Source organism: Trichechus manatus, unplaced genomic scaffold (assembly GCF_000243295.1).
Source record: "Trichechus manatus latirostris isolate Lorelei unplaced genomic scaffold, TriManLat1.0 scaffold00066, whole genome shotgun sequence".
Classification (NCBI taxonomy): Eukaryota; Metazoa; Chordata; class Mammalia; order Sirenia; family Trichechidae; genus Trichechus; species Trichechus manatus.
In genome coordinates, this window is record NW_004444002.1 from 9,870,683 (window position 1) to 9,897,783 (window position 27,101).

General features: G+C 36.3%; 1 protein-coding gene across 5 annotated transcripts in view; it reads right to left on the reverse strand.

Annotated features, from left to right (window-relative positions):
• Positions 1-27,101, reverse strand: part of ZNF280C (zinc finger protein 280C) — a 51,279-nt gene that overhangs the window by 13,047 nt on the left and 11,131 nt on the right. For all 5 annotated transcript variants that reach the window (XM_023734296.1, XM_023734297.1, XM_004379650.2 and 2 more), the window contains 11 exons: positions 25,376-25,522; positions 22,622-22,690; positions 22,401-22,522; positions 20,868-20,979; positions 16,156-16,311; positions 15,947-16,044; positions 12,341-12,558; positions 9,757-9,914; positions 8,951-9,051; positions 7,992-8,138; positions 518-649 (listed from right to left, as the gene is read on the reverse strand). In XM_023734296.1, the coding sequence (XP_023590064.1) occupies positions 518-649; positions 7,992-8,138; positions 8,951-9,051; positions 9,757-9,914; positions 12,341-12,558; positions 15,947-16,044; positions 16,156-16,311; positions 20,868-20,979; positions 22,401-22,522; positions 22,622-22,690; positions 25,376-25,522 (1,460 nt within the window). The remainder of the gene's footprint in view (positions 1-517; positions 650-7,991; positions 8,139-8,950; positions 9,052-9,756; positions 9,915-12,340; positions 12,559-15,946; positions 16,045-16,155; positions 16,312-20,867; positions 20,980-22,400; positions 22,523-22,621; positions 22,691-25,375; positions 25,523-27,101) is intronic.

The window sequence follows — 27,101 nt, forward strand, 5'->3', positions numbered from 1 at the left end:
AAAGAAACTACAATGATCAGCGTATAGTCAGACATGTGTTTGCTCATTTAAAACAGTAATGCTATCCAGGAGCAGAACTTGCTTATGAGAGCAGACTCCATAATACCAACTTCAAAAAACCTATGGCATTCAAATGACAATGCCAGATGCTGGAGACACAAAGATAAACTAAATATGATGCTTGATCTCAAACACCATTATAGTCTAGCAGCTGAAACAGACATATCCACTGTCAACTGGCATAGTTCCAATACAGTCTATATGATATTGAAACAACTGATTAACTCAGTCTATAGTTAATCTAGATAACCCACTACAAAGGAATACCACTCCAACGTATCACATGCCAATGAGGTTAGAAGTTTTTCTTTCCAAACATGAATATGATAAAACCTAAAATTAAAGTCTATAAAGAATCAGAAATTAATTGTTAATATTTATTCAATAGATAAAATCAGGCAGGAGTTTATTTCTATTGTCACACAAAATGTTAAAATACAACAAATTTGAAACTCACTTTTGTCCCAGGAGGCAATCCTTCTAGTTCTTTAGGCTTTATAAATGTCCGATGCTGTATCTTGTGATCAGTTTTCTCCTTGCATGTCAAAAATTGTAGTCTGCATTTTGTGCAACGATGTATTCCTTTTTTCTGTTTATAGAAAAAGGAAAAAAAAATTTATACCAAACAAATCCTGGGACCTGAAATTGCTCTTCATTCTAATATCTAAATACTTTTTTTAAAACTAGTACTTTACCATCTCCCACCATAAGTAATACCAAAATATGATTTCATTAAAAAAATGACTCCTTGCATTAGTATCTGGGTTCCAAAAGTATTTGTTACCATATAGCCATCCAACATGAAAAATTCTATCAATTAGGTTCTTATGAAAAGTCCCCTACCAACTGTAGTGTGAAAGATATTTTAATTATAAATTTGAAGGATCAACTATTCAAACATACAATACTGTGAAAATGAGCTATACTGTATGTTTATCCTTGAAAAAGTAAATTCTTTTATATTTCTGCTATCTTTATTTGTTTCACAAGTTGGTAAAATAAATGGAACTTTCTAAAATCAAACAAATCTAACCAAAGACTCCCAAGAAAGTTATTTTATAGAAATAGTTGAATAAAGAAAGCAGCACTGTCCAACAACTTTCTGCAATGACAGAAATGTTCTACAGCTGCACTGTCCAATACGGTACTACTAATAATTTTAACTAATTTAAATTTAAACGGCCACACGTGGCTAATGGCTATACTATTAGACCAGTGTGGGTAGAGGCATAAATTAGAACAACTGATCCTAATCTACTGTTTGAGAACCTCTTGACTGAGTCCCTCCTCAAACCCAGTCCTGTTATGGTTTCATAGATGGGAAATACGATCCAAGAGAAATCTAAGTTACTTGCCCACAGCTGGTTAAATGACTGGTCCAGTGTTCTTTGTACTATTATCAATTGCAATCTTTTTACGTTTATGCTCTCAATTTAAAAATATATACTATATATGTAAATTCAAAACAAGATATAAACACAAAAGGATGTTTTCTCTAAAAGCTGTATCTCTACAGATCCATCACAATTCCCATATAAAATGCAAACAATCATTTATGAAAATCAAATGAAGTAATGTATATGTAAGTACCTAGCAGAGTTACTGGCACGCAGCAAGCATTAGATAAATAAAAGTTCTTTACAAGTTCAAAGCAATATATAAATATAATGTGTTTGTATTACTATTCTAGATCATCTTAAGAGTATTTTAGAAGTGTGGTGCATTAGATCATGTCATAGGTACAAGCAACATAAACAGATTCACCTATATGCTCAAGAGAGAGGGGAAGAGGAAAAAACTCAGCTAAGAAACAACAGCAAGACGACAGGACAGATAAAAAGTTCCCCAGAGTATAGTTACCATAAATCTTTTCTCTACTTATACCTATACCTTATTCACTTTCATGGCTTTAAATAGCATCCAACCAACTGCTACTCAGCATTACTACTTGATATTTAACAGGCATCTCAAATTAATACGGACAAAATTGAATTCTAGGATCACCCCTCCCCTCAACCCCAGAAAAAAAAAAAAAAAAAACCCTGTTCCTTCCCCAATCTTTCCAGTATCTTAGTATATGAGATCTCCATTCTTGCAGCAGCTAAGAACAAAAAACCCTGGTCACTCTTTTTGACACCCTACATCCAACCCATTAATAAAACCTGTCAGTGCTGCCTGCAAAAAACAATCTTTCCACTCCTCTTCACCTCCAACCACAGCTACCATGCTGGTCCAAGCCACTCACCTGGACTACTGCAATAACCTCCTATCTTCTTCCTGTTTCCACCCTTTCCCCTTATGGTCTATTTTCCCCATAACTCCCAGAGAGATCTTAAAACACTGCAGATAGTTCACATGCTTAAACCCTCCAATGACTTTCCACAACACTCTGAAGTCCTGACTCTGGATTACAAGGCCCTAGATGCTCTGGCCTGCATTCTATTGCTACAACTTCATCTCTTACTATTCTTCCTCCCACTTGTTTACATGCTCCAGCCACACTGGCTTCCTTGCCGTTTATTAACATCCTAGGTATATGCTTACTTCACTGCCTTCTTACTGTTTCCTCTGCCTGGAACTGTGGTGTGATTAATTACTTTTGTGTGTGGCCTTTCTAGCCATGGTCTTGTAACTACCACCCAGGTGATTGTGTGATAGGGTAATTGTGGCCTAGCAAGGGGAATGGTCAATTTTGCCTTAAAAGTGAGCCAATTCCGGAGCAGAGAGGAGGAGCCCACCACCACAAAGGAAGGTAAGACCTGGCAGCAGGAGACAGCTCTGTGGGCTTCCCGGGCCCACGGAGTGAGACAGCTGAGTAAGTGCCTTTGGGGCAGAGACTGAGGGCCAGGGAGAGGCGTGCCTGAGAGCACAGCTGGGGAGAGGCTGTCTTGATGAAAGAACTATATCCTGAGTGTTCCTGAGCCTGAACTGTAACTGAACACCGTTATGATAAACCCCATAATCATGAGTATGGTCTTTTAGTTCTGTGTGGCCATTGCAACGAATTATCGAACCCAGTAGAATGCCATGGGAGAGACAGTTGGTGTCAGAATTGGTAGAGATGGCGGAGAGAGGATGTGTGTCTGACCTCCATCTCACAGGAATCCGCCGTGGGCTGTTGATCTTGGTTTTCCTTCCCCATGGTGGAGCTGGAGGAGATCAGACACCTTCCCCATGCCATTTTTACAGGAACCCTCTATCCCAGATATCCATATGGTTTATTCTCTTACTTCCTTCTGACAAGCCTTCTTTAACTACCACATATAAAACAGAAACCACTTCTTCACCTCCTAATCTCTGTCACTCCCTATCCTCCTATATTTTCCTCCCACAGTACTTACCACCAGCTGGCATACATATACATTCTAACACACAAACCACACACACACACTTATTATCTTTCTTCACTATAATGCAAATTCCAGAGGGCACAAACTTTGTTTTGTTCACTTCTGTATCACCAATATCTAAAATAGTCCCTGGCATAGGTTAGGCACTCAATGAACACTTGCTAAATGAATAGTGAGGAAGACAGCAAGAGACTGATGGAGTACGCATGAGCAGCAGGCACAATTTAACTCATTTAAAAATGTCTGCCATTTCATTCACTGAGCATCTGTCTGGAGTCTTGAGTTGGGAGACACTTAATCTACTATTCCCTTAGTTGGACTTACGTCCTACACATCAGTGTGCTACGAGTGAAGCTGATGCAGTGTATTTTTTTATAGCATGATGTTCAGCTCAAGAAACTGATCTGTTCTAAGGTAGAGAAAAAATTGTCCGTGTTGAACTTTTTATAAGGAGCCCTGGTGGTGCAGTGGTTAAGTGCTCAGCTGCAAATGAAAAGGTCAGCGGTTTGAACCCACCAGCCACTCTGTGGGAGAAAGATGTGGCAGTCTGCTTCCATAAAGATTACAGCCTTGGAAACCCTATGGGGACAGTTCTACTCTGTCCTACAGGGTCGCTACGAGTCGGAATCAACTCAACTCAACTCTAGGGCAACAGGTTTGTTATTTTTTTTTTTTTGGTTGAACTTTTTGACAAGCATACTATATTGTTTGGGTGATTTGAGGGATTTGCAAGGGTAATTCTGACTATCTGTAGTATCAGTGTGAATATGATTATGTAAAAACTTGGGCTCTGGAGTCAATTTTTTGGCTGTGCTGCTTATTAGATAAGGTGACGTTGGCAAGTTACTCTCTTTAAAGCTCTGTTTGCTTATTTATAGAATGGAAATAACAATATACTTGCTTTGTAGGGTGATTGTAAGGATTAAATAATACACATAAAGCACCATATGGTTAAGTATACATTAACTGCTTAGTATTATTAGAGATCTAATGAGCTTATTTAACACAGCTGAAATGTTTTATTCTTTCTTAAAAGTCATACAAACTGGATTGTTAGCTCTAAAATTCCTCAATAATAATGCATTCTTTTAAAGAAAAGTTACAACCAAAGTCTTCAAAGAGAATAAAAGGAGCCATAAAGCCAAACCAAATCCAAACCCATTGCTGTCGAATCGATTCCAACTCATAGCGACCCTATAAGACAGAGTAAAACTGCTCCTAGGGTTTCCAAGGCTGTAAATCTTTATGGAAGCAGACTCCACATCTTTCCCCTGTGGAGCGGCTGGTGGGTGCAAACTGCCAATCTTTCGGTGAGTAGCCAAGTGCTTAACCACTGTGCCACCAGGGACTCCAAAATGAGCCACAGATGCAACAATTCTTATTACCTAATATTGTACCAATAATGTCATCTCAATTACAAGTTTATAATCTTGCTCAGCTATGGTTTTCAAGTGTTTTGTGAACAATTATGCAAACTGAAAATACCTTGAAGGATGCCTGATGATCCTTCTTAACAGATTCTTTTCTCTTTGGAAACCCTGGTGGTATGGTGGTTTAAGTGCTACAGGTGCTAACAAAAAGGTCGGCAGTCCGAATCCACCAGGTGCTCTTGGAAACTTTATGGGGCAGTCGCTATGAGTCGGAATTGACTCAATGGCAATGGGTTTTTTTTTTTTTGATTTTCCTCTTCACTGCTGGCTGCTGTTGTTGTGTGCCATCAAATCGATTCTGACTCACAGGGCCCCTATACGATAGAGTACAACTGCCTCATAGGGTTTCTTTACTGGAGCAGATTGCCAGGTCTTTTCTCTTGTGGAACCATGGCGCTGCTGGTGGGTTTGAACCATCGACCTTTTGGTTAGCAGATGAGTGCTTAACCAATGCACCACCACCAGGGCTTCTTTGCCTACCTTCTAGGTACTCCAAATTTACCAAAAAAAAGTGGGCACTCATGGTGTGTCTGCAAGACCACTCCCATGTTTCATGATTTGCTAGAAAGGTCTTACAGAACTCAGAAGTTGTTATACTAACAGCTATGATTCATTACAGCAGGATCCAGAGCAGGATCTTATCAGTTACCAGTTAACTGATAAGAGTTATCAGTTAACTGATAACTGATAAGAGTTATCAGTTAATAACATAGGGAACGTTTCAACGACCCAATTCCCAAGAGTTAGCCAAGGGCCAATAATGCAAGCAGGCCCTTCTGAAAATGTGCAAAGTTTCAGCAACTCAGATCTGCTGGGTTAACTATTTCCTACATACATGGCAAGTTAAGATGTACAACTCAGGGTATGAAGATGACTACAGATCATGTAAACCACTGAAGAGACACAGCCCACATAGTGGGCCCACCCACCTCTTTCTTACCTTTTAGGCATATATCATTCTCCCCACATCTATATTTCAGTCTGGAGCTTAGTAAAGCATAGGGGAAAGAATTATGTTAAAAGTCTCATAATGAAACAGTCAGAGCCACTGCTTCATCTCATTCTTCCTTTCAAAATCAAAGGCCAAAAGATATAGAGCACTAAGAACAGTGTTCACCAAACTCTGTTCCTCAAGAAATGTTAATAGGTGTTATGCAAATAAAGCATTCAATGGTCCAATAAGTTTGGGGAACAATACATACTATAACACTTACTTGGAGATTTACCATGTCTATTATCATATTAAAAGCTCTGAGAAGTCCAATTTTAAAAAACAAACAAAAAACTACTTGACTTTGTAAATCCAGCCATTTACCAAATTTATTTTACCAGGAACATTTTTGAGGGGAACACCTTTTAACATTTGATGGAACACTGTTGGGGAATCCCTAGAATAGAAAGATCTTGCCAGAGGTTCTCAAGGGTGAGGTGGTGTACCAGGATACAGTGGTAAGGAAGCTATTGTTGGTACCATCTAAGTCATAACTTAGGTGATCCTCAATGTATTTGCAAATTCTACTTTTATTATTATTTTTCCAATGAACAACCATGAGTTGATTTCATGATTATCCAATGACTAGAATTGAAGGCAATGTTAGTGCCAGTGCTGAATAAATTGGCCATGACAATGCAACCAAATGATAAGAAAATGTAATGGCTGATCAGCAAGGAGGCAAAACTTGATTACATGATCAGATTCAGTAAATCCATTGACTTCTGATTTTGGCAAAGGCACTACTATTCTTTCAAATACTCAAGAATAGGTTTAGTGCTTCATCAATGCTTTTAGCCCAAACAAAGGAAGGTCTAATTGTTTCAGGAAAAGAACCAGTAAGCATAAAATCAGAATTCAAGGGAAAGGTGCAAGCACTAATAATGGTATCTCAGACATTACATAGTATAACTGGCAAAAGTCATCCAGAAAACAAGTGATAGCCTAAATATAGTTTGTTGGCATAGTTCACGTATCTGGTAATAAGTGTCAGTGCGGTTTCCTTTGTCACAAACTGTTACAAAAGACCACTCTGGGTCACCGATGACAACCACATGCTTTCTCAAAAAAAGGGAGCTAGAAAGTGGAAATTAACTTTGAACAGAAACTTTCTCTTCAATACTATCTTACTCAGTTCAAACTTATCCTGTTCCCTGCTTTTGATAACTATTTTAAAAATCATTCCCATTCCCACTACTCTTAAAAAAAAAAACCAAAACCGTTGCCGTCGAGTTGATTCTGACTCACAGCGACCCTACAGGACAGAGCAGAACTGCCCCGTAGGGTTTCCAAGGTGTGGCTGGTGGATCCGAACTGCCCACCTTTTGGTTAGCAGCCAAGCTCTTGACCAATATGCCACCAGGGCTCCCCGCTACTCTTAGACCCTGAATTATCCAACCCTGATTAGATATTCCAATGATCTTCTCTTTTTCCCTCCACTGTATGGTTCCTATTTCCAGTGGCGTCACTAGGGTTTGGTGTCACCCAGTACAGTAACTCATGGTGTCACAAACAGCCCCCACTGCCTGTGGTGGGCAGGGCTGGCCAGGGACCACCCCCCACCCCCCCGCCATGGGTGGAGTGACCCAGCCCTGCCCCCACACAGGGCCAAGCACAGCTTGGGGGGAGCCTCCCCCTGGCTCCATCCCCCACAGCTCACCACAGCTCCTCCCCTCTCCCATTGGCCAAGGCGGAGACCCTCCTCTACCGCACACTGACTGGTGAGTGGGGGAGGGTGGAGGGAGTGTGATGAATTACCTGTACTGGGTAACACCAACTCTAGTGACTGGCGGGTGATGGGGTGACACCACCCCTAGTGACACCACTGCCTTGGCGGCACCTCCAGCCCACCCACTGCCACGACCTGGACCCTGGGGTCATTTTGGTGTCATTCCCTCTGATAGTGTCAGGGGATGTGGTCCGTAACCCCCTAGTGATGCCACTGCGTATTTCTAGACATTTTTCAGAATTTTCACTATTTATGAGCCCCATAATCACCAGAAAGCAGACAAGAAAAAGAAGTTTTGCAAGTAATTCAGGTTAAATTATAAATTGTGTCGTTTGGAACACTCTTTCGAGAACAAATCTAACCAATATGCTAAGTTATAATCAGTCTTTTCACTAAGACAATATGAACAAGTAAGAACTGGTAAATCTCACCTGATGCTTCATGTAATGATTCATGTAGGGTGTTGCCATTTTACTAACTTTGAGGCAAAATGGACACAGCAAGTTCTTAGTGTTTTCATGGGATGTTCTAAAGTGAGTTTCTACTTCAGAAAAGGATGAAGATCTATACTGGCAAACCTAGAAATGTAAGAAAGGCTTAGTTTAAATTGAAAATTTATAACTGATATGAAATTACATCAAAGTAGCCATGATGAGTCATTTGTTTAGAAGAATGTTATGTACTACTAATTCAACTCTGCTGCTTATACAACCAAGAACCCCATTATTGCAAGCAATAAAGATAATCTTTGAGACAGAAGAGTTATCTTTCAAAGTTTAGGGATACATTCCCAAAGCATGATTACGTTCCCTTCTTCTTTTCAGATCTATAACCCCCTAGCTTCACTTGAATTTTCAAGCTCTGACACCTCTTATCTATAGGACAATTCTATAGGAATTTTTCCTGCTAAATGAAACAGAGCATTCATTTCTTTGGATTTTAAATGGCATCCAGGCTATGCCAGTGGAAATTTATCTTTATCCTGCTTTCCTATTATTGGGAGCCATTTCAAATTCTGGAAAAATACCAGTCCCAAAGCATCTAACTGGGTTTCTATAACTAATAATATTTTCTATGTCCTTGGCATGCTTATGTTCTCTCCTGTATGGTAAAATAAGTCCCTATATTTGTCTTTCTCCAGCAGGATTTTTATTTTTCTAGTACAGGGGTCAGCAAACTATGGCCTGCATGCCAAATCCAGCCCACCATCCCCCCCATAATGCATGAGTTAAACCAAGGGAGTTTTCACTAATTATTTACAAGAGGGTCCTCAATTTTAGTAACTAAAACCATATTATTTAATTATATGGTTAAAAAAACAGAAGAATGTCATTTAATGGCACATGAATATTAAATAAGCACCTAAGTACGCAATAAAATGTATGTGTACCTGGCAAATATATGGCATCTCCCCAGGCTTATGAGTGTCCTTCATATGTTGTAAAAGAGTATGTTCTGATTCAAACGACAATTCACAGATTTTGCAAATAGCTGAAAGTAGAAAAAAAGATATTATGCCATTTTAAGGATGCACATAAATTAAAAAATCATTTTGTACATCCACAACTGCAACAACAGTAATAATAGTAATAGTTGTCCTAGTGGTGATGGTGGTTCTAACAAATCTATAGTTGTTAACTTTGTAGCACTGTTCTAAGCACTTTACTCATATTCACTTAATTTTCACAACATCACCGAGAAAGGTACTACTATTATTCCTATTTTTCAGATGAGGAACCTGAGGTATAGAAATTTGTCTGAGATCTCGCAGCTGTATTAAGAGGCAGAGCTGGGATTTGAACCAAAATGTCTATCTCCAGACTCTGTGGTTTTAACTATCATTGTAATTATTTTTCTTATTAAAAGTTTAAATCATGGCCATTGATTTCATATTTGAAAACCAGGGAATCTGAGTTTTTAAATTTAGTCCCTTATATATAATACATGAGTTATGCCAAGGGAGTTTCTACTAATGAATTATTTCCAAGCGACTTTAATTTTAGTAACTAATTTTATTTTAAAAAGTTACTATTTTATTTATATAAAAGTTAAAATTTGTCTTTTTCAATTTTGCTCTCAAATTACAAAGTATATTTTGTATTCTTTATTTTTCAATCAGAATTCTTAAGGTTTCCTCACAGTTTACATCATTAATATCAATAATATTCAGTACTTTAAAGTGAAGTTATAACTTACTAGAAAATTCATGGGGGGTGTGTGTACTTTCAATGTGACACTGCAGCTGGAATGGTGTAGGATACTGACGGTAGCAGTGCTGGCAGGTGGTGTGATTTTCCCAGCTCTCACTGTTCTGCTTTTCAAGTTCCAAATGGTGTTTCATGTGGTTCATAAACCTATAGATGATTGTTACCAGGTACAAAAATTCAGATTGAAAAAAAAAAACCCTCAAACAACTACCTGAACCTATTTTTACCCTGTTCATTCATTTATTTTATTTATTTATTTATTTATTTATGGTACTTTAGATACCCCACATGTCAACACTCTCCCCTTCTTGACCTTGGGTTCATTATTACCAGCTTTCCTATCTCCTCCTGCCTTCTAGTCCTTGCCCCCAGGCTGCTGTGCCCCTTTAATCTCATTTTGTTTTGTGGGCCTATCTAATCTTTGGCTGAAGGGTGAACCTCAGGAGTGACTTCATTACTGATCTAATATGGTGTCCGGGGGCCATACTCTTGGGGTTTCTTCAGTCTCTGTCAGGACAGTAAGTCTGATCTTTTTTTGTGAGTTAGAATTTTGTTCTACATGTTTCTCCAGCTCTGTCCAGGACCCTCTATTGTGATCCCTGTCAGAGCAGTCAGTGGTGGTAGCTGGGCACCATCTAATTGTACTGGACTCAGTCTGGTGGAGGCTGTGGTAGTTGTGTGAACCTAAATTTTAAAAACACATTTGTACTACTCAAAATAAAATCTCTAAAGCCTTAAAGCCCTTTAGAAAAGTATGTACTTTAAATAATTACATCCATTAGGTGGCTCAGTACACATTTTTCATTTAATCTTTGTTTGAAAATAACCCATTAATGCAGTTAATATGAAATGTCACTAATGTGCTATAATTCTTAAGAATTATTTCAGGTTGAAAAATAATTTTTTTGGTAAAGAAAAACAGCAAGCTTCTTTTCCATACATGAAGTACTATCTATATTTTAAAATGAAATACTTAAAGGAAGGAAACCCTCCCACCAAAAGCAGCTAAAGTCATGAGAGAAATCTTTTGAAGGCCTTGAAGATATGTAATCGGTTCCTATGGCTTAAAAGACAAATTATTCATATTTTTACTTGTGTCTCGGTTTCTAAATGCATGCACTAGCAATTTTAATGCCTATAATTATAAGAACCTTTTGTTTTATTTAATGATACTGGTTTACTGTTAGCAGACTGTTCATTTTGACTTGCAGATTGTCCCCTTTGTAGGCACTGTCCATTTTTCAGTTTACATTCGGCTATTTCAGCTTCCCTAAAATGATTCTTACGGGCCAGAACTATGATCTTCATCGGCACAGAATGCAATATAAATGGGCATACCTATTTCAAAGAGCTTACTAAAGCTTTTTGCTAAATTTGGAAGTAAAGTTATTTAATCAAAACTATAATTTTCAGACTGTGTCAATTATTAACAATTAATGCACTTTGAGTCCATGAAAGAAATAATCTTGAAACTAAGTTATAATGCCATCAACCTAGACATCAATCATCATGAAGGTTTTAACCTTTATCTCTATTTCATATCTCCAAAACACTGTTTCTCTTCAGAGCTGGTTATGGTATACCTTGAAATATCTTTTTTCCTCCTTTGGTTTTAATACGATAACCTACTAAAAATCCTAGTCTTGGCTAAATATTTACACACAGACCTTTTTAAAGGTCATGAGCCATTAATCTCTCAGCTTATAATTTTAAGTACTTAAAATCTATACACATGAAATAATCTTAACCAACTAGTTGTGTCTCAATTATTATACCACCTCCCATCAGCAGCTCATACTTCTCAAACAAGTAGATGAAGATAGAAGATTAAAAGCAAACCTCCTGCAAGGCTGTTCTCAGAATAAAATAACACTCACTGGTTTTGGTGACATTCAATGTAGGAAAAAAAAAAAACTGTAAATTTTTTTTAAAAACACTTTTTATAAAAAAGCCATATAACTCGAAGACTGAAAAGTACAAGTTGCTAAAATTTAAAGCATACATGTATAAAAAAAAATCTTCAAAATTCAATTAGGAATTAAATATCTATTTTTAAAATGTGTTAAATTTTAAACTCAAAGCAGACATGTTTCATAGAACTGGTAATTTTCTAAAGAGGATCAGCAAAAAAGATCACTTTCTCTGCAATGTAAATGTGCTAAAAGTTATAAATATGAATTTAAAAATTTGAGCATTAAATAAGACTAGTACGGAAGAAGTCACACTGGATAAAGTGGTTCCCTTGTAATATGAAGATTCAAAAGCAGCTAGAAAATAAAGATATTTCATGAAAACTTCTAGTTTAATGATAATATAGGGAAAAAAGAAATAATTTTCCCTTAAGTTAAAAAAAATTTTTGTTCTTTAAGCTATATGAAAGATACAACTAAGTGGATCCAGGAATCAGACTCTTAAAACATAAGGACAAAAGCTTTTCAGCAAGATAATCTGCCTCTGTTCTTAGTAGAAAGCATTAAAATTGCTTATCTAGGATGACACAGAAAAATTCAAGATACACTTATATCTGTAGCATTCCAGTTTTAAAACAGAAATAAAAATAAGTATTTCCATACCTAATGTTATTTTTAAGAACTTTCAAGCAACTGAAGCACTTAAAGGTAGTGTAAGTCTTCTGTTCTTCAACAGTTCCTTCATGTCTTCCATAATAAAAGTCACTCACTAACATGATCAATTTGCCTTTCTCTGAACCAGTCATTTTTTTATCTTCTGTATTTGGAAGTTCAGAATTAGTATTTTCCAAAAAGTTGTTTATCATGTCTGGACAACAACGCTGAAAAAGAAAACACATACAACCCTTATTCAAACAATAAACACCTGTTATCTTAATTAACAAAGAAATAATCCTCCAAACAAATTAAAAACCTTACCATTAGGGCTGGGTATAGATCTAATATCTTTTTTCTTGCAATTTACCTTTTCAGAAGTAAATATTTCATAATAATTTTCCCCTTGGCCAAAAGTCATTTATTTCATATCTGTGTCAAGATATAGTTTAAAAGGAAAGGTAGTTTTATAAGCCATTATGTATATTTTAAATTATCAAATAACATAGTAGTATTTCAGTGAAGCTTGACTGAAACTGGACGTTGAGCACAGCTATCCTGCCATTCCCCAGATTCAAGGTGCTAGAAAATGTATGAGATACAAAGAGAAGCATCAGGAAGATCTTGTAAGCCTCAACACACTATCCGTTGTTGTTACGTGTTGTCAAGTCAGTTCCGACTCATAGCGACCCTACGTACAACAGAACGAAACACTGCCCGGTCCTGCTCCAACCTCACAATCATTGCTATGTTTGAGCCCACTGTTGTACCCACTATGTCAATCCATCTCATCTTGTTGAGGGTCTTCTCTTTTTCGCTGACCCTCTTTACCAAGCATGCTGTCCTTCTCCAGGGACTGGTCCCTCCTGATAACACGTCCAAAGTATGGAAGGCAAAGTTTTGCCATCTTCCTTCTAAGGAGCATTCTGGCTATACTTCTTCCAAGACAGATTTGTTCGTTCTTCTGGCAGTCCACGGTATATGCAATATTCTTCACCAAAACCATAATTCAAAGGCATCAATTCTTCTTCGGTCTTCCTTATTCATTTTCCAACATCCGCATGCATATGAGGTGACTGAAAAGACCATGGCTTGCATCAGGTGCATCTTAGTCCTCAAAGTGATATCTCTGCTTTTTAACACTTTAAAAAGGTCTTTTGCAGCAGATTTGCCCTATGGAATACATTGTTTGATTTCTTGATTACTGCTTCCATGGGTGTTGATTGTAGATCCAAGTAAAATGAAATCCTTGACAACTTCAATCTTTTCTCCGTTTATCATGATGTTGCTTATTGGTCCATTTGTGAGGATTTTTGTTTACTTTATGTTGAGGTGTAATCCATACTGAAGGCTGTAGTCTTTGATCTTCATCAGAAAGTGTTTCAAGTCCTCTTCACTTTCAGCAAGCAAGGTTGTGTTACCTGCATACTGCTGGTTGTTAATGAGTCTTCCTCCAGTCCTGATGCCCCGTTCTTCCTATAGTCCAACTTCTTGGATCATGTGCTCAGCATACAGACTGAATAAGTATGGTGAAAGGATACAACCCTGACACACACCTTTCTTGACTTTATGCAGTATCCCCTTGTTCTGTTCAAATGACTGCCTTTTGGTCTATGGACCGGTTCCTCATGAGCACAATTAAGTGTTCTGGAATCCCCATTCTTCACAATGTTATCCATAATTTGTCATGACCCACACAGTCGAATGCCTTTGCACAGTCAATAAATCACAGATAAATATCTTTCTGGTATTCTCTACTTTCAGCCAAGATCCATCTGACATCAGCAATGACATCCCTCGTTCCATGTCCTCTTCTGAATTCAGCTTCAATTTCTGGCAGTTCCCTGTCGATGCACTGCTGCAACCATTTTTGAATTACCTTCAGCAAAATTTTACTTGCATGTGATATTAATGATATTGTTCGATGATCTCCGCATTCTGTCGATCACGTTTCTTTGCAATGGGCACATATATGGATCTCTTCCAGTCGGTTGGCCAGGATGTGTTTGACTTATACTTTAAATATTGTTCCATTGTAAGAAATATTATTTCAGTAGTATAGTAATCCTCTACTTATCTATAATAATGGCACAAGATCATTCACAAATAATCTAAAACTCAGTATTTTTTTTCCAAAATGGAAATCTGTACTGTAAATGAACTTATATAAAAAAATATAAACTAGAAATTTCCCCCATAGTTTTAATCATAAACAATGCTATAATAAATAAAAGCTACATTTTAGAGAACAGTTGCTACTTTCTCATATATATTGTATGCTGTGATTTGTGTACAAAACAGATGGAAAATAAGACCATTAGTGTTTGCTTGTATTTTGCAGAAGTAAAGTCAGAGAGGATATAAAACAATTAAAAAACAATTTCCTTTGGGAGTCATATTGGGAATTAGGCAAACAGAAGATAAGGGTGAAATTTTTCACTGAGTACCTTATTATACTTTTTATTTTTGAATCTTGTGACCACTGTATTTTTATGCAAATAATGCATGCCTTCTACATTTATTTACCTACCCCCTCAAGGTATTTTCGAAAGTGCATTATTTGTGTAAAAATACAGTATATTACCTATTAAAAAATAAGTTAAAGATAATTTAAAAACTCCGCCCTTTCTTTCCTCATCATTTATAATACAAAACACAAAACATTAAGTATCTCATTATAACATTATATAGACAGGAAAACTGAAAGCATTTATAGAGGATACTTCTTACATAAAACCAAAACACAAAGTCCAGTTATCAGGAACCACACTCTGGGAGGTGGAAGTAGAGATAGACCAAATACATTTCTGCCCAAGAATAAAGAGATTGTATTTTAGAATTTTAGGGCACTCCTATATTTTCTTTCTTTTTTTCTCGGGGGGTAGGGAGGGAGGCAGGGGATGATGAATTTCAGTAAAAATTTGCCAGTCTTTGAAATAGTGAGCAATAACATTCCCTAAATTCTTCTTTGGCTTGCACTCTTCTTTTCCTCATATAACCTACATTGCCTTTTTGTTTGCCTTCTTTATCCCTTCTTGCCATTTACACTTTGTATGCAAGAAGAATGCAGGCTGTTTTTACGCAGAACACAACAGGACTAGAATGTCTACTAAAATATCTTGAGTTTTGCCTAAACCCCGTATCTCATTAGTATTTTGAAAAGTACCTAAAACTTAATTTCTAGAGCTTCCTAAACCAATATAAAGCTAGAATTAATTTGTAAACAACTACACAAACTATATTCTACGAGTTTACGTCTGAGTATTATATGTGATACGTACATTTACCATGAACAAAAAATTTAAATTAAACAAAAGGAATTTCTAAGATATATAAAAGATTAAACACATAGCAGGATCTAGTGTACATGACCTCAATTTTAAAAATGTGATGGTTGATGATCTGATGACTGGGAAGGAATTTTAAGACCTTTTATAATCATTATGAATATAAATTTTTACTTAAGTTATATGGAAATATCAGTATAAGTTTTATGGAAATATAAGTATGAGAAGATTTCTTATCAAAACATCTAGACAAACCAACATTCGCTGTGTATCAATCCTTAATGTTAACATTCTATAAACATTTTTTTTAATTTTGTAAAAGTATTACCTTCATGTGATATTTCAAAGGATCCAAAAGACTGAACATAACATTGCACTTTGGACAAGGTGTTCCAGTTGTATTTTGACTTGGTGAGGTATCTGTACCTGAAATAGATTGAGGACTTTTATAACTCAAATTCATCCTTTTTAACATTAAGCAACCACTAATAATAGTTTTAAAATAACTATTTTTTATATGCTAGATTTCATATTTACCTTGTGATAGCACAACCTGGGAAGATGTCACTGAGGATGAGGTACTTATGTCAGATATGTCAGAAAAACCTTCGCTGGGCTTTGGCATTTTGGGATTAACACTGTTTACTTCAGAAGTAGAAGGACGTTTTAATGAAGGTGAACTTTGATCCGTATCTGTGATGATTTAAATAGTGGGAAAGATACTGGTAAATAGTTGAGCATAGAATATTGCTTACAACTGCTACTAAAATGGCCCTATATTTAAAATTAAGAAAAAGTATTTTGGAGCTAAATTAAATGTTATCTAATTGAATTCTCATTTCATACAAATGACAATAAAGAATGATCAAAATTTATATAGTGAAGAGGAGGAAAGGAATTGCATAGCTATTATTGACTACATATATTTAAATAATTCATGAAATAATCTTTTTATGCAAGAAAATTCTAAATGTTTCAAATGAAGAAATACATGAATAGCATCATAAAAGAAGTCAGACCAAAAAAATCCCAAGCCTCCCTCCGCCACCCCAAAACAAATTAAAGCAGAGAGAATACTCTGAGCTAAGTTCCTACAAATAAATTTATCTTTAGGAGCTTGAATGCATTTGAGTTTGTAAAAAAAAAAAAAAAAATTATTTATTCTAAAAATTTAGAGACCCTTTAAGATGCTTTTTATTTAACAACATAAGATTTCTAATGAAACACTTCATGTTGGTTCTTTTTCTATCTAAGAAACTGACAAATGGTCTACTCATGGCTTTAGATTAAATTGTTTATTCCCTATGTAAAACGCAGAATGACTAATCTTGAATAATAACCTCACTCATTCATATGAAAAGATTAAATGTTAGTATAATGGATTTCAAATTATGTTCCTCAGAGCCTAATGGATTCATCTTAGGGAATATAGTGGGCAAGTCAGATAGAGAAACTCTTTTATATTTTATTTATTAGACTTTTGCAGAAAATTTTCAGTAGAGATTTCATTGCTAAAAATAGTTTTGAGCTTGAAAATCAGCAAATCAAAGGCTAAAGGATGATATAATTCAGAGCATTAGCAAGAAAAATGGGGCTATTTAGGCTATAACCAGATCAGGCAAAACTCCTTTTTGAAAATAAGCCACAACTGTACCTTGTAATAAAGATTCTAAAACTGTACATCATATTTTAATGTTCCCAACTGTACACTAATGGGAAAATCAATAGAGTAGATGTATTAGAAATATTCTAGACTTTTAAGTCAGACAAGATTAAGTTCAAATCCCGACTGCTACTCAATAGCTGTGTGTGTATTCTTGGCTTATTTAATTAACTTCTCTGAGCTTTAATTTCCTCATTTGTAAAATAAGAGCTATAATACTTTATTCTAAAGGGCTATCTTAAGGTTCAAATAAGATAACGTATTTAAAATACCCAACACAGCATTTGGCACATAGCAGGCACTCAATAATAAACGGTAGCTATCATTGTTACTAGGTCTCTGGGTGGTACAGTTTGCATTTGGCTACTAACTGACAGGCTGGCAGTTTGAATCCACCCAGCAGTGCCACGTAAAGGAAGGCCTGGTGATCTACTTCTGTAAGATTCCAACCAATCAGTTGCTGTCAAGTCAGTTCTGACTGATGGCAACCTCATGTTTTGCAAAGTAGAACTGTGCTCCGTAGGGTTTTCAAGGCTGTGACATTTCGGAAGCAGATTGCCAGGCCTTTCTTCTGAGGTGCCTATGGGTGGGTTCGAACTGCTGCCAACATGTTGGTTAGCAGTCAAGTGCTTAACCATTTGTACCACCCAGGGACTCCTTCAGTAAGATTGCAGACATTGAGAACCCTATGGAGTGTAGTTCTACTCTGAACCACATGGGGTTGCCATGAGTCAGAATCAACTCGACAGTAAGGGCTTTGGTTTGTATTGTTACTAACAAAATATTTTATACTATCTTAGTTTATTTTAAAGAAATAAAAACCTATCCCAATAGATTCACCTGTCAGCTTTTTAATAAGGGGAAATATACCAGGAAAATAAGATTACATTAGTGGGCTCCTCTATCAAATATGTGTTTCATTCTTTGAAGTCACATAGAAATAATTTTTTCCCCATCTTTACAGGCACACGATAACTGACAGTTATACTGCAGGCACTTGGAACTGATTTTGTATCATCACATTAATAATCTGAAATGCTTAGGTTACTTGAACAACCAATGAGGGCTGGTATTTTGGACTAGGCAACTGATTATATAATAGGCGGGATAGTAAAAATAGATGGTTTTACTATACAATGTTTTAAGCATGAGAAAACCTCCAAATTAGATAAAAACATTCTGAGTTTAATAGTTTTAAATTCTGACCCTTTATTTATCTGTTGACTTTCGCTTGTGCTTTTCCCTACCCTTAACAGTTCTTATTTGTGCCAATAAAAATTCAGTTCTCATTCTTCACGCTCAAGCTCAAATTCAACCTTCTCCAAGAACCTTCCATTGTCACCCTAGACAGGAGTTAATTAATCATGCTTCTGAACACACAGCATATATTATCATTCACAATTATCATTCTAACAGCTGTTTATTGTCAAGTCCTTCAAAGCTTATAATGCATTTTCACTTTTCACTTATTTAGGCCTCAAAAAAGCCCTGAGATACATAGAGCAAGAATTAAAATCATATATCCAAATGGCTGATTTCAGGTCTGAAGAATGAATACATTATGTGAAAAAAAAAATCTCTATTTTAATAATATGAGGTATAGCAGTTAGGTGATTGATAAAGGCCACAAAAATCTTTAGAACAGAGGAAATCAACTAAAACCCTATTTACCATTCAGGGCAAAGTCCCACTTGCTATAGTATAAAAACTTACAGAAGGAGACTAGGAGTCATTGTCTTTACTATCTAGAAGTTTCAAGAATTCAGACTTTTTTATGGATAAAGTTCACGTTTTGTAAAATCAGATTTAAGACAACTGTTTTATTTCCCTGATTCTTTTGGTTCTTGGCTATTTTACTAACTAGCTAAGCGACATCTAGATAGGTTAAATATCAAACCAAGTATTATCAAAACGGAAAAACATTTTTGGCATTTATATTACTAAAATTTTTTTCTGTTGTTTGACAAATGCTACATATTTGTTAGTAAACAATTTGAAAATTCAGTAAGTTCTTATGTTCCTTTCTCTATTTAGTAAAATATATCAAAATTGCTAATATAGAAACAGTAATTGCTTTGATTACAGAGAATTTTTCAACTAGATAAAATTCCTTCGTAGCATACTAATTTACAGGCAGTCCCTGGGTTACAAACGAGACCCATTACTGTGTCTTTAAGTCGAATTTGTAGGTAAGTGTCTTAGTTATCTAGTGCTGCCATAAAAGAAATACCACAAGTGGATGGCTTCAACAAACAGAAATTTATTCTCTCATGGTCTGGTAGGCTAGAAGTCCAAATTCAGGGCATCAGCTCCAGGGGAATGCTTTCTCTGCTGGCTCTGGGGGAAGGTCCTTGTCATCAATCTTCCCCTGGACTAGGAACTTCTCCGCACAAGAACCCTGGGTCCAAAAGCCATGCTCTGCTCCTGGTGCTGCTTTATTGGTGGTATGAGGTCCCCGTGTCTGTCTGCTCACTTCGTTTATATCTCAAAAGAAACTGGCTCAAGACACAATCCAATCTTGTAGATTTGAGTCCTGCCTCATTAACATAACTGCCGCCTATCCCCCCCGCCCCCATTAACATCATAGAGGTAGGATTTACAACACATAAGAAAATCACATTCGATGACAAAATGGTGGACGATCACACAGTACTGGGAATCATGACCTAGCCAAATTGATACACATATTTTTGGGGGACACAACTCAATCCATGACAGTAAGTCAGAACAGGTGCACACGGTTTAGCCTTACTTTAGTGCAAGAAAAGGCTCGAAGCCTTTTCAATGATTTAAAAGCTGCACGTGCAGCAAGTGAAAGTGATTGTGATGAAGAATTTGTTCCAAGTAGGGATTGGTTCAATTATTTCAAAGTGAGGGCAAATTTACATAACATTAAAGGGCACGTATGAGTTGAATCACATGTTTGTAACCCAGGGACTGCCTGTATTTTAGGTCAATGAGAAACTTTGTTATGGCATACAATCAAAATTGTGACTCTTCTTGAATTGGAAAATTTCATTATTCCTTCAATGGGTATTTACTTGGTACTTACTATGTGCAAATCACTACTTCTTTAGTACTGCCATTTAATAACAACACTACATAAGTATATTTAATTATCATATCTACATCATTTATTTGGATAGAAAGACACTAGCCTTATTAAGCCTATTAAGAAATTAACTTTTTCTCATACTAATGACCTTCCAAATAATTATTATTGTTATTTTTTAAAACAGAGTACTTAGACCATTAAGGGACTTCCCCGACTCATAAAAATTACATTAAGATTGTTTGGTCCATGGCCAGTTCTAAGGAAGAATGAGCTCAAATAATACACGATAGTCAACTTAATAGAAATAAATAAAATATTCTATTATTAAATTATACATCTTATATAAGCTTTTATATAAAATCACCCACAAAAGGCATTCAAGAACTATTAGTCCATTCCGCCTTTGAATGTATGAAAAACTTAACATGAACGTATGAGCTTCAAAAACAGAAAATCATTCCATACATGTAGTCATCAAATTTCTTTTTATAATTTTTTAAATAATTTTTATGAAAAAGTGCTAAAACAAACCTTCTGGAGAAGATGCTTGGGTCTGTTGTGTTAATCGTGGCTCCTGGGTAAAGTCAAATAGTAAGACTGAAGATTTCTCCGAGTCACTTTGTGATGAATTCGTTGTTAAATCCTGTAAGAATATTTCAAAGGAAGAATATTAATTTATTCAATACAATTATAATTATTTTGCGTCATAAACTTTTATAAAGGTAAATTTAACTGTATGACAATACTATAAAGATAACCTTAATGAGTAAATTACTAGTAAGTTATAAAACACAAAGATAATTATTACTCTCTACCAAAATTAGCATCTACTGAAACTGAAAGTAAGCTATTAGTTAGAGCTGACTTATTCCTGAATAGCCAACTAAAATAGTGGTCTGACCTTCTCAAGCTAAAATATAAACCCATTTTAAGTCAATTAGGTATGAACACATTTTAGAGGGTTACTAGCAAATAATAGAACCTCAGCATAATCCTTAGACAAAAGCAAAGAAAAAAACAAAAACAGAACATGGTCACATGAATACAAAACCTAAAAGCACCTATACCTCTAAAAACCCCATGCACAAGATGTCAGGCAAACAAACTGGGAATTCAGTTTGCAGTATTGTTCATCAGAACTGGGGGTGAATTTCACAACAGTATATGATATGGGTTTTGGAATCCTCTTTATTGAAAAATGTATAAGCCAGGGGTCAGGAAGAGAACAAATGGATCCCCCACTCTTCTCTTGGTACATGTGTATGTACGTATACATGATTACATAGCCAGTCTTGCTGAAGACTTTGCCTTGCTGGCTTTGAGGAAGCACCAGCACTGGGGCGGCTTGCATGTTGCTACGATCCTGGAAGCTATGCCATCAGTATATCAAATACCAGCAGGGTCAACCATGGTGGACAGGTTTCAGAGGAGCTTCCAGACTAAGACAGACTACGATGAAAGGCCTGTTGATCTATTTCCGAAAATTAGCCAATGAAAACCTACAGATCACAACAGAATACTGTCTAATATAGTGCTGGAAGATGAGCCCCCTAGGATGAAAGGCACTACACAATAGATGCAACAATGGACTTAAACATACCAATGATCATGAAAATGGCACAGGAATGGGCAATGTGTCATTCTGTTATACATGTGGTTGCCATGAGTCAAAGTCGATTCATAGTAACCCCCTGTGACAGACTAGAACTGCCCCACAGGGTTTTCTAGGCTGTAATCGTTAACGGAGCAGATTGCCAGGTCTTTCTCCTATGGAGCTGCTGGGTGAGTTCCAATTACCCACCAAGCACTTAACCATTGTGCCACCAGGGTGCAAGTAGTTAAATACTATAACTACTTAATTTAAGCATATTTTATTAAAGAGGTAATTAGCTCTTGCAGTTATAACTTTTAGGTATTGGTTGAAATATCATAAAGATGGTATCATTTTCTGATGCTAATTATGCTTTTATTGGAATGGTGACTAACTATGATAGTCTAGAATTCTAACAGGGTAATATAGCCAACGTACCCCTGAGCTAACTGAGTAGTTTCAGAAACACTTACAGGTTTAGACGAGTTCTCAACAGTAACAGAACCCTGTGAAGATTTAGATTTAGGTGAGGTCGCTGGACTTGGTGTTCGGTTCGTGACGGGCTGACCTGGAGACCTGAATATCTCAGGAATACCTATATTTTAAAATATATAATATATTGAATTTATTTCTATATAATCAACCGTGTCAAAACATTTTCTTTTAAAATAAAAATAATACAATAATACTGTACCTGGACTCAGTGACTCACTCTTTACTGACCTCAAAGATGAGCTGCTGGAGTTACCTCTGTTCAAAATATCTATAAAAATATTTATTTTAAACTTTATTATTTGAATTAAATATACATTATAATAGAAAAACTTTCCAAAAACATTTATACACAACCTATAATTGAAGTATATTTCTTTCCTTTAATGATGACAGGGCTGTGCATAGACTGTGACCTGAATTCAAACCCTTCCCCAACCCCCATACCCCATTCACATGCCTAAAAGCCTCGAAGTTTCATTATGGGAGGGCTGATGGTAGATTACCTACCTGTGCCAGTATTCTTGCATTCTGAAAGGCAAACTATCAGAGACTGAAGACTAAATCGAATTTGGAGTTTATCAGAGCATCTCATAACTTAAGGGATTTCAAATCTACCGCTACACCAAGGGATTTCAAATCCACCACAACAGAATTTAATTAGAACTTGACACGAGTCTCTGGATCAGTTTAAGGTTGCTCCCTCTTGTACCAATGTGAACTCCATAACTTCTAGGTTATTGAAGAATCAAATTAAAAATTTGGAAAAGTAGAGATTTGCCTAAAATGGTAGGTCAGGAAAAGGTAGAAAGCATTAAAAATAAAACAGAAAAACCTCAAAAATTTTCCTTTTTTCTCTCCTAGTAGAAAAGGAGTCCCTGGGTGGCTTGAACTGTTAAACGCTTAACTATCAGCCGAAAGGTTGGCACTTCAAGCCCACCCAGAGGCACCTCAGAAGACAGGCCTGGTGATCTGCTTCTGAAAGGTCACAGCTTTGAAAACTCTATATGGAGCACAGTTCTACTCTGCACACATGGGATCACCATGAGTCAGAATTGACTCTACGGCAACCAACAACCACCACAGTAGAAAAGAACCAGATCCCATCAAATGTTTTCCGATAATGGCAATGTGGTACTCCATGACTAAGTACTACAGAAGTCTTCTAGAAGAAAAATTTGCTCAAATAACTTGATATTGTTTTCATTCAGAAATTCAAGGTATTTATTCAAGCCATTAAAGAGCTATTCTTACAGTACTTTTTGGTAGCTATAGTCTACCAAATATAAGTTTTTACCCCTTTTGGTTGTTCTATATAAACATTTAGCTCATATTCCATATGCTAAAAATGTTTTATGGCTTACATGTAAAATATCAACAAAATCATTTAAATCCTCAGTTAACAATTTACAGAACAAATTCCATTGTGGTCATTTCTCTTATTGATAGAATCACTTAAAACTAATATACAATGTTCTAGTTGAGTACTGTTACCAGTACTGTTACCATCTGCAATTAGTATAAATCCAAATTCAATCTTATCTGTCATGTTTTCAATAAGATAATTCAAAGAACAATTTTGAAACATGGTAATATTTTGGTATAAAAATAATCCAAGCGACACTATTAACCACAAACATGCCAACATACCTAGTTTATTGTATAACTGAAGTGGAACTTCACTTAAAACCCATCGCCGTCGAGTTAATTCTGACTCATAGCGACCATACAGGACAGAGTACAACTGCCTCATAGGGTTTCCAAGGAGCGGCTGGTGAATTCGAACTGCCACCTTTTGGGTTAGCAGCCAAGCTCTTAACCACTGTGCTATCAGGGCTCCAGCCAGTCACTTAAACCAAAAACCCGTTGCTGTCGAGTCGATTCCGACTCATAGTGACCCTACAGGACAGAGGAGAACTGCCCCATAGGGTTTCCAAGGAGCACCTGGTGGATTCGAACTGCCAGCCTTTTGGTTAGCAGCCGTAGCTCTTAACCACTACGCCACCAGGGTTTCCTGGCATCCTGGCACTTCACTTAGAACCTCCCAATCTGCCACAGGAAATGATATTGAGAATTCAATGGGTTAAATTATTCTACTTCTGATAAAACTGAATAGAAGTGCCATTCCAAGTTTAGAGGCAAGAGAAGCAAGAACTAGGCTTTCAGAAAATTTAAAACTCATCTCTTAACCACAATTTTACACAGAGCCCTGGTAAGTAATAAAACACTGCTTTGCTGGCTACATTTTTTGATAAATTCTCCTGGCTTAAAAAAAAAAAAGGTAAATAAAATGGGAAAGGACTGTTTCCTCTTTCTCCCATGAAATTCTGTACGTTGTTCCTCTGCACTTTACACATTTTTGAGCAGACATTTTAACGTCATCAGTATATTCACTTTATGAATATAAACAGGACTTGCATTCGATGGGTGTGGCCAGAAGCTGCAGCCCACGTTGGTACAAAGCACCTGTGTATTTTGGAACCAAAAATCAAAATGACATTGTGATAAGGCAGTTGCCTGGATGTGAGAACCACCATCGGAGACTAACACAAACTTATTTAGTATATTCTGATACTTTAAACAAAGCATTCCTAACACTTCCTTATCTGTATTTCTGGCTTCAGGGAAAAAAAGAAACATGAATAAATAAAAAGATAAATAGGCTACTTAGCTGCACTAAAAAATTACGATTTCCAATCTCAGAGGCTTCCAACGCCATCAGGTAATCCTGACCCTTAGTTAACATTTTCCTTTTGTCATATCTGGTATTTTAATCTCTTACTGCTCTCGCAAGTCCTCAACCACATCTCCACCTTGATTCTCATGAGTTCTTACAGACCTCACCCACCCACTTACCTCTAACTCCTTACAGAGGAGCAAGGACATTAGGACATATAAAGCAGTCAATTAGAAACAACGTCTTATAAAAGTTGGGTTTACTAAAGTAAATGCTTACTTGAAATGGCTGGCTTTGAACTTGAGATCTCTCCAACAAAGATCAGTTCATCATCGTCTTCATTCTCAGTCTCTTCTACTCTTTTCTGCCATGGTTCCAGCTCTTCTTCTTCACATTCCATGAAGAGTTCTGCCATTTTTGAATTATCTAATTTTCAAAAGGAGAGAAGCAAACCTCATTTTCAAAAAGAAAAATACTTTTTTGCAATACATAGAATAATATTTAAGATATATTTGAATAATCCTAGTAGTAATTACTGAATTGCTACTTGTAGTCAGTACACGGTAGCAACAGTAAGAAACTCAGAGCTCACTCTCTAAGATCTAAACTAGCATAATTTAGTTAGATAATGGGGTTCATCTAGTCTCTACTGGTCCAGTAAGTCTGGCCATTTTTTTAGGAATCTGAGTTTTGTTCTACATTTTTCTCCCATTCTATCCAGGCCTATCTACAGTTATTTACCGTGACCAATAAATTTTAGGAACAATCAAATCCAATCAAAGTGAGTTTGTTATATGACTGGAATATGATTACATCTGCAAAAAAGGATTATACCTAACCATTAAATGGAAAACAAAAACAACCCCCCTCCCCCTCAAAAAGCTATCAACAAAAAAGAGATAAACTAAGAATAAGAGGCAACGGATGGGAGTTATACTAGAAAAACTAAAACAGATCCAGGGATACTAGGCAGAGCAAAATAGAGATGAAGTGCTAGACTGAAAATAGGGGAATTAAGTGAGGTTTATTCCATCCCAGGGCAGATTAGATGTTTCTTACCTAAAGAAACCAACAAAAGAACATACTGTGAATACCATCAGCCTACAAGTTCTGACCAAGCACACAAAGTTCCTAAGAAGCATTTTAGTTCTTCACTATATGGATGGACAACCAATGAGCACTAGAAATTTGAGGAGAACCTCCAATGTGAAAGACCAAAGCAATAAAACAGATGAAAGGATCTTGAAAAAATAAGAGAGATAATACAGAGCGTAGGAGAAAATATTAGAGAAATTATAATTAGCATCTTTAGAGAGATAAGACAAGAATGCTATAAAGAGTAACATTCAGAAAACAGAAAATAGCTCTTGAAAATATGATAGCCAAAATTTTTTAATTCAGTTAAAAAAAATCAATTAAATGCCAAAGTTGAGCAAATGTTCCTGGAAATGAGACTCTCTTTCCACACACACACACACACACACAAAACAGAGAAGACAAAATTGTTAGAAAATCAATCTCAAAGATACAACATTCACCTAAATAAAAGTTCCAGAAAAAAGAATTGAGAAAAAGGAGAGGAAAGGTTATCAAACAACACAAGAAAATTTCCCAATTCTAAAAGGACATAAATTTCCATATTGAAAGAGCCTACCAGAACCCAGAACAATGATAAAGAAAAAACCTACACTAGAGGGACGTAACATCATGAAATTTCAAAACACTGGAGATAAAAAGAATATCCTAAAATCTGCCACAGAGAGAAAGGGGAGGGGTATTGTGAGAGACAGTATTCATGCTAAAAGAAAGTAGAATAATGCCTTCAAAATTCTTAGTAAAAATAAATTTCAACCTACGATTATTCCCAGCCAAGCTTTTCACCAAGCACGATTGCAGACTATAGATAAGCAACATCATATATTTACCACTCATTCACCCTTTCTTTCTCAGGAAGCTACTACAGAATCCACCAAAATATGAGACCTAACCAGGAAGGAGGAAAACA